This window comes from Paramisgurnus dabryanus, chromosome 13 (assembly GCF_030506205.2).
Source record: "Paramisgurnus dabryanus chromosome 13, PD_genome_1.1, whole genome shotgun sequence".
In the NCBI taxonomy this organism is placed as follows: Eukaryota; Metazoa; Chordata; class Actinopteri; order Cypriniformes; family Cobitidae; genus Paramisgurnus; species Paramisgurnus dabryanus.
The window spans coordinates 946978-960009 of record NC_133349.1 but is presented as its reverse complement, the minus strand read 5'-3'; the positions used below and the strand labels follow the sequence as shown (position 1 = coordinate 960009).

Here is a 13032-nt window from a genome sequence, read left to right as displayed (position 1 = left end):
TGGTTATTTGGATGCAGCCAATGTTTCCCCCTGTGCTAAAAACCCTTTTGGAAGGAATAAGATCCCCTTTTTGGTACTAAAACAACGTCAAGGTTTTTGTCGGACATACCTGCACATTGCTCTGCATTTTCTGTAGTTTCTGTCTAGCTTCTCGGTGAAATTACCGAGCACCGAACACAAGCACATCTGGCTTGCGCAATAATAAATGTGACGTCAAGACATCATCGCGGCTGCTGTGAATCGAGATCACGATCTTTTAACAATTAATCGTGCAGCTCTAGTTCCCCATGCCAGAATTACTGAAAAGTCAGGAATTGATAAACAGAATCAAAATGCACGCATCGCATCGATTCTCTGGTTGTTTTTTTTTACTGGTTCTCGACACCCAATCCTGTAGATGTCAGAAAACAATTTAATTCAGGGTTCACACCAGACGCGGAGAGTAGAGGCATGCAAAGACGCGATTAGGCATCCTGCCGTGCGAATGTTGTGGAAGGCGGAATTGAGCGTTGCCGTGGGAAACGCGCAAGTTGAAAAATCTGAACTTCGGCAGAAATTTGGCTTTCACGCGCGAATGAAGCGAGTAAACTCAAATGTTCAAGCATCTAACTATGTACGAATAGGGCGTTTTTGCTGCCTTTTGCTGTGACTGGTGTGAGTGCACCTTTAATAATAACCTGAATTGTGGGTCTCTCTCTCTCTCTCTCTCTCTCACTCACCCTCTTTGACCAATGTGTAGTGTAAGGGTAAAGGAGCAGACAGGATGTTAGAGAGCACATTGGGCCTGCAGCAGATCACTGCGGTCTGTGCAGCATGTTAACACACTGGCCGTGTGACAGGAAATCCCTTAACTTTGCCAACTTCAGAGAGAGAGAGAGAGAGATGATGAGGGTCTGAAGAGCTGTGGTCAATCAATAACCGTCTGCTGTGAGTTATCATGAACATCTTCGCTCTGTTCAGCTTTAATTCGCTCTTTCATACTGTGCACAGATTTTGTTGTTGCCACTTTGAGATGATCATTACCCCTCTATAGTACATGACATGGCTGTTGTGAGCAATCATGCGGTACACTCCTGTGCAACTTATCAAAACTGACAATTGTGTCAAACCAGTGTTGTTTTTGGCAGCCCTTTTAGTCTTAGTCTTTTGGACGAAAATGCTTTTTATTTTTAGTCACATTTTAGTCACTTATAAACTTGATAGTTTTAGTCAAGTTTTAGTCGACGAAAACACAAAAAGATTTTAGTCAAGTTTAAGTCAATTTTATTAAAAAAAAGTATTCTTTAACAAATTAATTTAGGTTAAAAAGTGCCTTACCTTGTTATGTAAATACACCACAAAAAGTACAAAAAGAAATGGGCTTAGGTTTAACAAGTAGATACATGTAAAACATTAAGCTTACCATGAAATGTGTCACAAGCCGAATGTCGAGTAAAATTGAATTTATATGATATGGTAACAGTGTGACTTGTTAGTTACCTTTAAAAAATATTAGCGTGATATGCATTCCGTTTTTCTTTTTGATGAATTATACTGAAAGAATGTCCATAAATTATCTCGTTGTTTCCATTCATTGGCGTCCCCGCCACGGTCCTTCGAACTCACCACACCCGCAGGTGTGTGTTGTTGTTGTGTGAAATCTGATGCACATGCGCGGCATGGTGGTAGCCGGGTGGTGGGCGTGAGTGAGACTTTCGCTCCATCCCAAACCGCAAATTTCCATACTATATAGTAGGCAAAAAGCACTAGGTCTCGTACTCTTTGCCTACTATATAGTATGGAAGTAGGCAGTTTGGGACGCAGCGAGAGTTGACCCAAAACAAGTATAGGAAGTGGCAGCATTCCTGATTACTTTTTAGCTAAAAACAGACAGATTTCACGCAAAATAGGCAGAAATGACATGCATTGTGAACGTCAGACTTATAATCATTTTCGTTCCGTCTCATCAACGAAAACTCGAAAGCGTCTCGTCATGTTTTCGTCACCTTAGAGACATTTTTAGCTAGTCATCGTCACGTTAGCGTCATAAAAAATAGGTGCGTCAACAAAATCATTTCGTTGTCGTCATCGTTGACGAAAACAACACTGTGTCAAACCCATAAAAATTGCAAGCCATTCTGAGACTGAAACTGAGAAGAGGCTTTAAAGGGACAGTTTACCCAAAAAAAATCATCATTACTTCACCCTCACGTTATTTAAACATTGTTTCTTTATTCTGATGAACACAAAAGAAGATATTTTGATAAATGATTTTAAGCAGCACACAGTTGACGTTAAACATCAACATTGATAGTATTTATGATTCCTCACGGCTTCAGGGGATTAATAAAAGCTTTCTAAAGCAAAGTGATGCCATTTATCCAGATTTATTACACGGCTCTCTGGAATGCTTGATTCTGATTGGTCAGTTGAGACATTTGCAGGTTCGTTCTTTTCAAATAATAACCGCTCCAAAATAATAACGCATAGCCGGACTACTTGCACGAGTAAAATTGCTCCGCGCCAATAAAGATCAATAAAGATTACTGTCTGTTTGGCGCCATCTTGTGACAAACACTCGACAACCACGACAAGACACAGACAGCTTACTGAGACTGAACTTGACAAAATAGAGCATGACAGCTACAAAGCCAACACACAAAAAAATACAGAATGGGCATTAAAACTTCTCAAAGACTGGTTAAAGAGAAAAAAATGGAGACAGACAAGTATGAAGCAGAGGATCTTAATAAGGTATTACGATCATTTTATGGTCTAGTGACATTTGAAAGTCAATACCCCCCGCGAATCGTGGGTGGAACACTTTTCTCCTCACTACAGAGGCACGGCGGCTCTCTCCCCTACCTATATCTATGTGGCCGTGATAACAGCGAACCACGCTTTTACGACCGACCATTCATTTAATTCACAAGCCTGTCATCTCTCAGATGCGGACGGCGGCGGTAACAGCGAACCATGCTTTTACGGCTGGCCATTCACTTTATTCATAAGCCTGTCATTTCTCAGATGCGGACGGTGCCCGAGGCACAGCGCTCTGGAACTGTCCAAGGTCCTGGATGACACATACGTCTGACGTACATCAGACGATCAGCTGTTCATCTGCGTCACAGATCACTCACTAGAGCACCTGTCAATACAGGCTATTTATGGATCGTTGACGTTATCACCTCCCGTGACAATTATGCTCACTTGTCTTAGAGCATGGGCATGGTCTTAGAGGTTTCTCATTTGACAATTGTGACACGGCCGGCTGGTCCCCGCCGTCCACGTTGTCAGTTTACAGCTTCGACATCCCTGCTTCGCACTACTGAGGTTTGTTGCATTAAAGGTGCGCCCATTAGCTCACCTGTATGCACGATATGGTTTTTAATTATATGCGTCCACCGTGCGCTTAGAGAAGCTCACATGTACACGCTATAACATTTTGGTATACAATAAGATGCGCTTGGGAAAGCTCACCTGTATACACAGCTGTGTTATGATTTGTGACACATACATTGTTGTTCATCTGTGTACGTTCACGGTGCGTTGGGTGCCCACCGTTACGTTCATCAATCATATTTGTACACATTCACGGCGCGTTCTGTGCACTGATTTATCTATACGCATTCACGGTGCACTGAAGAGTTCACCCGTGTGCGCACAATTTATTATCAGAACACATGACGGCGCGCTCGAGAATCTTGCCGGCCTGTGCATTATAACACTCTGATTCATCTATATGCATTCACGATGTATTCAAGTGTTCACCTGTGCCCGTGCAATTTATAGTCAATACACATTTACGGCGTGCTTGGAAAGCTCACCGATCTGTGCACTATAATACTACCTATATGCATCCCGATGCTCTCGAGGGTGCACCTGGGTTCACACTATTGTGGTATCTGTATAATCCCACGCTACGAACCGTTCTGCCGCATATTATAGTCAGATCGGCCGTTCGTGAGCTTCGCAGATCACTCACTACGTATGTCTGTTGCTAACAGTGGTTATTTAGATGGATCGTTGAAACCATCGCACTGGCTCACGCCCCTCTATGAGCTATGTCCTATATAGAGCCCACTCTCTGCGAGTTTGGCTTCTTCATGAACTTGGTCTACAGGGGTATCTATATCTATATTTGATATCTGCTACGCGGCCGGCTGGTCTTCGCCGTCTACGTTGTCAGATTGTACAGCTTAGACGTCCCTGCCCTACGAGCGCAGGTTCTCTCGGCTCAATCATGCACGCTCATGCGTTTTATGTGTACACCACGGTGCGCTCAGCGAGCTCACCAACGTGACTCTGAATTTACTTATCTCGCACAGCCGCGGCGCGCTCGGTACCTCGCCGTCTTGTGCTATGTTATGTGCCCCCGGTGCGTTTAAAACCCCACCGTGTGCGCGTCAACAATTTATATGGTGCTTACTCATTTGCTTTTTAAGCTGTGAATATGCCGGGTATAGGGCCACACGCAGTGTCTCTCCGGTAAGGCACTTCAGTACGTTGTGTATGCACGGCGTGATGGGATTACGTTCCCCCATAGCGTCAGCTAACTGACGCAATGCGAAGTGAACCGTATTGAAAGGGAACGCTTAGGTTACTCACGTAACCCCGGTTCCCTGAAATAACGGGAACGAAGCATTGCGTCTCTTGCCGTGCTACAAACGTCTACGCAGCGAGTGTTATTCGGCTGCGCGCTTCAGTCGAATATAATGAGCTCCTGACGATTGAACCGCGCTTATATAAGGACGCGTTCCTCCCGCGCGCGGGTTCAAACGTCATTGGTCTGTACTTTGTACAGACGTTAACCAATAGGCTTCAGTCACGGAGTAAACAGGAGTTTCCCCCATAGCGTCAGCTAACTGACGCAATGCTTCGTTCCCGTTATTTCAGGGAACCGGGGTTACGTGAGTAACCTAAGCGTTATGCACCCACGTCACGTTGCTTTGCATGTAGTCACGAAAAATCAACATTTAGACGTATTTTGTGACTTTATTGTCCTTAAATACACATGTCAAAAATATCCTCATAAACACAACCCTTTAGGTCAGGGGTGTCAAACTCATTTTAGGCTGAGGGCCGGATGGTAAATAACGGCATGATCTGAGGGCCGGATAATTTTTTTAAACCTTAGTGTGCTGATAATTGTGTTAATATTAACTAAACAAACCAATTCATTAGTTTGTTTAGCAAGAAAACTAGAGAAACACACAGCTCTGTGAAAACTACATTTCATAAGGTCACACTCATACTGTTCATACTATACACACAAATTTACAGCTGTACAAAATCCACTGGCCTTAGGTTGAAAAGCTTTAATTTAACTTCTTTTGCCTTAATGCCAAAATTATTTATAAACCATTCACTTTTCTTTGGAATATATTTGTAATGAGAACAGTCATTTAGAAAATGAAAATGCTAGATAGGGCAGTGGCCCAAACCAAAAAGGGCATTAAGTGGGGTGGTTTTAATTATGGTTTTAATAAAGTATTATAAATATATTATGTGTTATATTACTAGCATGTGATTATAATGGGAAATATAGTAACAAGAATAAAGTGTGACAATCTGCAAAATATTCAATATGATTTACCTGCTGGCTTGATGGAGCTTTGAATCCATGTTTGCAATGTTGAACTGCCTTTAGCAGCCTCCCTTTCCGTTCTATGTCTTTATTTTGTCAAGGCATTGGTGTTTTTTGTATTTTTTGTCTACAAAGTGTGTCAACAACAGCAAATTTAGTGTTTATATTAAATTAGATCTGATGGGGAACATTAAATCGATTAGACAAGCATTGTAACGTTAATAAGAATGTGGATATTTTGTTGTTTGCTTGTTAAGTTGTTAGCACTTTTAAAACACCGACAGCAAATCATTACCGGAAGAAATACATAAACATACTTACAAATTACTAATTTCTGCGGTTTAACAACTGATATAATGTAATGAATATACCTGTTAATGCAACGAACTTTAGAAACTGTCGTCTTCGCTCTCCAGGCAGAGAGTGGACACAGAGATGCTGCGGAGCGGGCGGGAAAACACGAAGTGGATTACAGGAATCAGTGGATCTTTAGCGGAGCGGTAACAATAAAACGGCAAGATTTTTGGGCACCGTGTTTAGTCTAGTCTATGTTCCGCGTTTTGCTGCTTTCCGCAAGTCTCTCATATTAAAAACGAACTAGACGCCCGCCTGAAAGGGTTTTTAAAAATATGTATTTCATATTTAATAAAACTGTATAAATCATCACGCGGGCCGCGGGCCGTATGTTTGACACCCCTGCTTTAGGTAACATAAAAACCTTTTTAAAAGAAAAAAATAACTCTATCGTGATGCATACCTTTATCATGATATAAAATGAATCCTATCGTGATATAAGATTTTGGTCATATCGCCCACATCTCCTTGTGTGTGCAATTTGTTTTTAATCTTAGTTATGTCTATTTATTGTAGTGCCTGTGGTCTGAATGTTATTGTTTACTATCAATAAATGTTGTGTGATGTCACTAAATATTGTTTGTTGTACGTCTGCACCAAGGTTGCTGTGAAAATTGCATTTCATTTTTCTCTCAGGCAGAGGAAAATGACAATAAACTGAAATTGACTTTGACTTAAAGTGTAGGTCACATCTTTGTTTACCCATAGTTACATATTGTCTATTAACCGTATGCCTGAAAGCATCAGTAGCCGATGGCCGTTCTGTTACCTTGGTAACCGAGTGGTTAAATCCTCAGACTGTGGATTGGTCACAGGGTTTCTAAAGGTTGTCCAGCTGTGACACACATGATCATTACTATAAGTCAATATAAGGCAAGGCGAGGCACGTTTCTTTATATCAAACACAGAAGTAAATCTATAATCTTTATCATGCTAAACAATTCAAGACTTCAACCCAAATGTGTTCATGAGCTGAGGTTAGACGGGGTTAACTCGACCCCTACCAGGGTGAATAATTTGCCTGGGCTTTTGTTAAACTGTAGGGAATACAGTTCCCATGCCAACCGCCCTGCTAACTACATGTGACCTTTAACTTACCCGTCTCCATTGAGATGCACTTCCTGTTAATACTTTGATCGAATGCAGTGAGGTTTGTCTTCCTGAACACAGATGATGAACGCCAGACAAGGACATGATTGGACAAAAACTGATTTGCTTTGCTTTTGTTTTTTCCTAAATGTTCTTCTCAGAAAAGCAGAAGTTGTGTCGTGTGATGTTAGCGTGTTAAAAAGAAAGTGGCAGTTTGATCGTGTTTTTCTGAAATTAATCTTGACTGATTTACATACTGTAATTGTTCTCATAATGTAGAAGCAAGAGAGAGACTGAAAGAGAGAGAGAGAAATAGAGACTGAAAGAGAGAGAGAGCCAGGCGGAGATAAATTGTTGATTACTGTCTGTTTGTGTCCAAGCTCATGAGTCTTTGTCTCGGTTTAAATGGATATAAATAGAGTAGATTGTCTTTGAATCACTCTCAGGGTTTTTTCAGTAGCTGATGTCTGGACAGCAGGTTACCGTGCGTGAACATATTATATTATATTTGAAACACTGATTTATAAAACACATTCTCAAAATTCATTTATTATGGGCATAATGTGTGTTGGCAGTGTATGAACAAAACCTCCCTAGGATGAAAAAATCCACTCGCTCCTTGTTTTTTAATCCTAATTAAACCAAATCAGTCTAGTTACAGATGCCGTTTTGATTCTCTTAACAATGTGAGGTCACACTGATAAAGCCCCGCCCACTTACAGTCCTGCATTACCATAGTTTCCACCCTTAGCAAGATGTACTCTGTCCACTAGATACTATTGTCTCAGACTTTAATCAGATCTATTTTATCTGAAAGCGCTCACTGTCTGTTTGTAAAGAAGTGAGGACCTGTAGCTCATTTGCATTTAAAGTACAGACATTAAAACAGCGCGTTCTTGCTTCCACCCAAATAGGGGCATTTTGGACATGATATAATAAATGATCTGTGGGGTATTTTGAGCTGAAAGTTCACTGGACACACCTGAGACTTATTTTGTAAAAAGGCCATAATAGGTGCCCTTTAAATCTTTCGATTTCATTTTAGTATGTATTTAAGATGTGAATGCTTGAAGTTTAGCCTCAAATGACAACCAGTACTAACATTTAAAATACAGGGTTCCCATGGGTCATGGAATTTCTGGAATACCATGGAATTTTAAAAGGTCTATTTCAGACATTAAAAGCCAGGGACTTTTTTGTCCAAGTCATGAAATATCAGGGTTTTTGTTTGTCGCTTTAAATTTTAGTTTCCATTTATCACAGTGTAATCCGCTTGTTAAGTTGTGACGTAAGGAATACTATTTCTGGGTTCAGAGCTCCACTGATTTCAAGTGAAACTATAATCTAAACAGCCGTTTTTTGGCATTGTTTACTAATTTCAGACATTTAAGGTCAATTTTTATAAACATAAAGTGTGCACTACATTATCAGCTCACTGCATCTCAGACAAAGGTCATGGAAATTTAACTTTTTAGTCGAAAGTCAGGGATTTAAATTTGTGGGAAACCTGAAAATAGATTTTGTCAGTCAGATCTTCTTAACTAACATCATTAATGACACATGTCATTAACTCCTAGTAACTGATAGCTGGGATTGAAAACATTTTTACACAGCGGGGTTAGTTGTCACACAGCCTCAGGTATACAATGATAATGAAATGAAAACAATGTAAATACTATTCATCAAAATGATAACTCTTAATACTATATATCAGAGGAAATTGCATTTCTGCATAATAAAATAATGGTAGGATGATGGATGGATGAATGTGTGGATATCTATCTATTATAAGCAGATATAGAAACAATATCCACCTTTAGTATATAGACAGAATTTGATTAAATTATTTGTGTTTAAACTCAATTTTCTAGCAGGTGATACAACAAACCCTCCTATGGGGTAACATTTGCACTCCTTTGACTTTTGGTGTAATTGTACGATAACAGTAGGTCGGTGATAACTTTAAGTGTTCATTTGTAGCAGACATGTGTCAATTAATTCTGTAAAAAAATGATTCATCTAACTTAAATATTTTTTTAATGATAGCCAAAGCCAAAAAGCATTAGATTGCACCCCAGTCTCCCCTACTAATATAATAATGTGATGGGGTGTCTGTGACATGAACAGATATCCGTGCGATCCATTCATCAGCTCACTGTGTCAGGTTAACAGTAGGTGTCAATACATAGACTTGATCTGAAGATCAATGATGGATGCCTGCTATCATGTGACCGAGCGCATCACACTGGACCAGACCCAGGGTTAAAGTTCAGAGCACACACACACACATATGAACGCACACATCCATACACAGCTGAGGTGTGCGTGTGTGTACTGCTAAATTTAACCAAAGTCTAAAGTGTAAACAAACAGCAGATGTCCATTAAGAGATCAGTGCTTAATCCAGTCAATCACACACACAACACTGTTCACCATATAAAATAAGAGATCTTGTTATATGCTAATAAAATGACCAACTATGATGTTTTACAATGTGTGTTTTAATGATTTATATTGTTTAATGATTCTTATCATAGTAATAATAATAACAACATTTTGAGAGAAAATGTGCTTGTTTGTCACAGAAATATCACAATGATCTTAACTGTTTCTAATAAAAGGTTTTAATTTTTTTCTGTGAACTATAATTTGTTATTTTATAGTGAAATATGTTGTGGATGTTTATTTTATTTCCAGTGTAATTCAGCTCTTCGTATTCTGTCAGCTGGTGTACAGCACATGCAAGTGTTTATCCACTATTACAACATTCATATTTATTTATATCTTCAGTATTGAATTAAGACATCAGCGTTTATATAGCGTTACAGTCATCACCTCACATACTCCCATCATCATTTCACTCTCAGTTACACAGTTATTTATCAAATCATGTATAAAAATGATTTACTGTGAAGTGCTTCTGTTAAAATAATACGGTAATACTTTATTTTACAGTGTCTTTGTTACACATGTTACATGTAATTATTATAGAAATAACAGTTAATTATGCATTATTACATGCAACTAACCCTAAACCAAACCCTAATCCTAACCCCAACCCTATAGTAAGTACATGTTATTAATGATTATTACTAAGTACTTAAATGTATAATTACACTGCAACAGTGATACCGTAAAATAAAGTGTGACCAATAATACTACACAATAAGATTGTATTTGTTAACAGTTAGTTAATGCATTAACTAACAATGAACAATACAGTACATCTAAAGCATTTATTGATATTAGTTCAGGTTCAGGTTCATTTACTAAACATTTATAAAATCAAGTGTATCTTTTCAAATGAATGAATGCACCATGAACTAACACGATTAACTGTATTGATATTAACAAGAATTAATACATGCTGAAAAACTACAGTATATTGTTCATGTTAGCTAATGCATTTACTAATGTTAACTAATATAACTTTATTGTATTGTTAGAGTGTCTTTTATAGCTTAAAAAAACACATTAATAAGATGACATTTATTTAATTTTTAAGATTTTTTTCTTAAGTCCCTAAAGACAGAAATCAGATTGAGTCCAAGTATAGAGGAATACAATGTTTGTGGAGAGCTGATGTGAATGAATATGAAGAGACTGAAGAGTTTGTAGCTCTTTACAGTAAGTTTACTGTAGGTTTGGGTTTTTACAGTAAGTCAGGACACCGTGGCCATGTTGTGAATTCGTCGTGCCAGTAAATGTGAGCTGTCATGCCACAGTTATCTATAGCGTATATGAGAGAATAGATTCAGTAATAACACTGCTGTAGTGACTCTCTTAATGTCAAAGACACACTAGTTTGTTTTTCTCTTGGTTTGTTTGCTCTGTTTGTTAATGTGATTCTCCGTCAAACGCTCCACTGAGCTGAGATGATATTGTGAGAAGCTTGAGTGATCATCTGAGGATTTTATGAAACTTTTCTCTGATTGATCAAACTCTTCTGTCTGCTTCAGGTCATTGAATAATGAATCCGTGGCTTTTTTTGCATGCACAAATCTTTGTCAGTCTGACTGAATTTAATCCGATTGCAGGTTACGACAGTACCGTTTACATGTACCTTAAACATTACAATCTGATTAAAATGTTTGCTTACATGTCCTTTTTATATAATCTGAACCAAACGTTTGCGCAAGCGAACAGCCAGGGTTGCCAAATCCCCGTATCAAAACTAGACCAAAGCATCCCAATTACTATTCACAGCCAAAATACCAATACAATTCATTCATTAGTACATGTAACTAATGAATAACATCCTTTCATTTTTAACCTGTAGAAAACATCAACTCGCTGAAACAGTTTAAACACTAACCCAAATCTCAACTAAAAAAGCAGAGAACCTGGCAACGCAGTGCACAGCATCTCTCATCGAGTTCATGAGATATCTCTGGATAAATGTACAAAGTTGAGTTGGAGAAAGTTGTTCTTAAGAAGTTTTTAGAGGCAATGAAAAAACACACTTTTCATAAGACACAATGCTATTTTATTGCTTTATGTAATGTTATGAAAGATATGAACGCGGCGGAATGTACATTACCTTACTAATGTGTGTTGCCATTGCCTTGCTATTGCGTGTTTCTGTGATGAGAATCATGTGATATAAGACGTGAACTTAAGCACAATTCTTCTGCGCATGTTCACAAGGTGCATCAGATTGAGAAAATACTACGATTCACTCGTTTACATGTATGTGTAATTTTCTCCTGATGAACGGATCACAGATCAGACTACACCACCCCTTTCAATATGATTGAAATTTGCATCCGAACGACCTCAATCATATTGATTAATGTGTTTACATGAAGACTTTTTAATCTGATTGAGCCATCAATACGATTAAAAATGGATTATTTGGTTACATGTAAACGTAGCTAGTGTCTAGTGATGGGCCGCGTCCGAGTCAAGACAGAGTCCTTTAGGAATCAAGACCAAGACCATAAAACAAGTCAGTTTTCATATTCATGATTGAATATCACCCCAGTTAATAATCAACAGTTAGACCTACAGACTAAGCTAGATTGGGAATTGTTTAGAGGAGCAGTCTTAATACGGACTATGCTTTTACTATCATTAAAAAAATCCCTACCACATCCATCATCTTCTGCCTATTTTTCTAGAGATAAATAAACACCTCTGATGGCAGTATCTTTGCATTGCACCATGGGATGTCATTTTCAAATATAATGCCCGTCAACATTGTATTTTATTATTATTGTTATGTGTTGTGTGTTTTTTATATGAACATTAAAAAAATTTAAAGAGGACTTTGAGGGCCAGAGGTGAGAACCTCTGCACTATTGGGTTTAAAAGCATCTGCTCCAATCTGCTGAACTTTAGCGCCACCTTTTGTTCAACTCATAAAATGTCACCACACACATGTACTGATGTAAACTCTATTGTGTGTTTTTCAGAGGATGTGCTGGTGAAGGACACGGGCGAATGTGCAATATGTCTGGAGGAGTTGATCCAGGGAGACACCATCGCTCGTCTGCCCTGTCTCTGTATTTATCACAAAGGGTAAAAAACTGTCTGCTGCATCCATCCTATTAAAGAAAAATAAAGTGTCACGGTTATATTCATGATTACTTTACATCACTACATTTTTTAGTACTTCTTCTTTGTTTTTCAGCTGTATTGATGAATGGTTTGAAGTGAACAGATCGTGTCCTGAACATCCTTCAGATTAAAATCACACAGGTAACACACCCACAGAGATATATCCACCGGTATACATCACTCACTTTAATTAATATCATCGGTTTTTGTACACGAGTCACTGTGTTGTATTTAAGGTGAATGTATTTGGGTGATTCTCGTGAAATTAGACTTATGAGGTGTCATGAAACATTTTGATAAAAAAAGTAAATGCTATTAAAATAAGAAGCATACAGTTACAAACATCTCTTCATGTACTTTTTTGCACATGATTTCAAATGACATCATACAAAAAAAAAATTTTATTCCACATTTAAAGGGAAAAGTTTCATTACCGCAGTTTGTCAATGACTGGATTTGGGTTC

General features: G+C 38.5%; 1 protein-coding gene across 1 annotated transcript in view; it reads left to right on the top strand.

Annotated features, from left to right (window-relative positions):
* znrf2b (zinc and ring finger 2b) overlaps nucleotides 1-13032 on the top strand; it is a 62149-nt gene that overhangs the window by 45973 nt on the left and 3144 nt on the right. The window contains exons 3-4 of the mRNA XM_073811517.1: nucleotides 12424-12529; nucleotides 12642-12709. Of these exons, the coding sequence (XP_073667618.1) occupies nucleotides 12424-12529; nucleotides 12642-12699 (164 nt within the window). The 3' untranslated portion in view covers nucleotides 12700-12709. The remainder of the gene's footprint in view (nucleotides 1-12423; nucleotides 12530-12641; nucleotides 12710-13032) is intronic.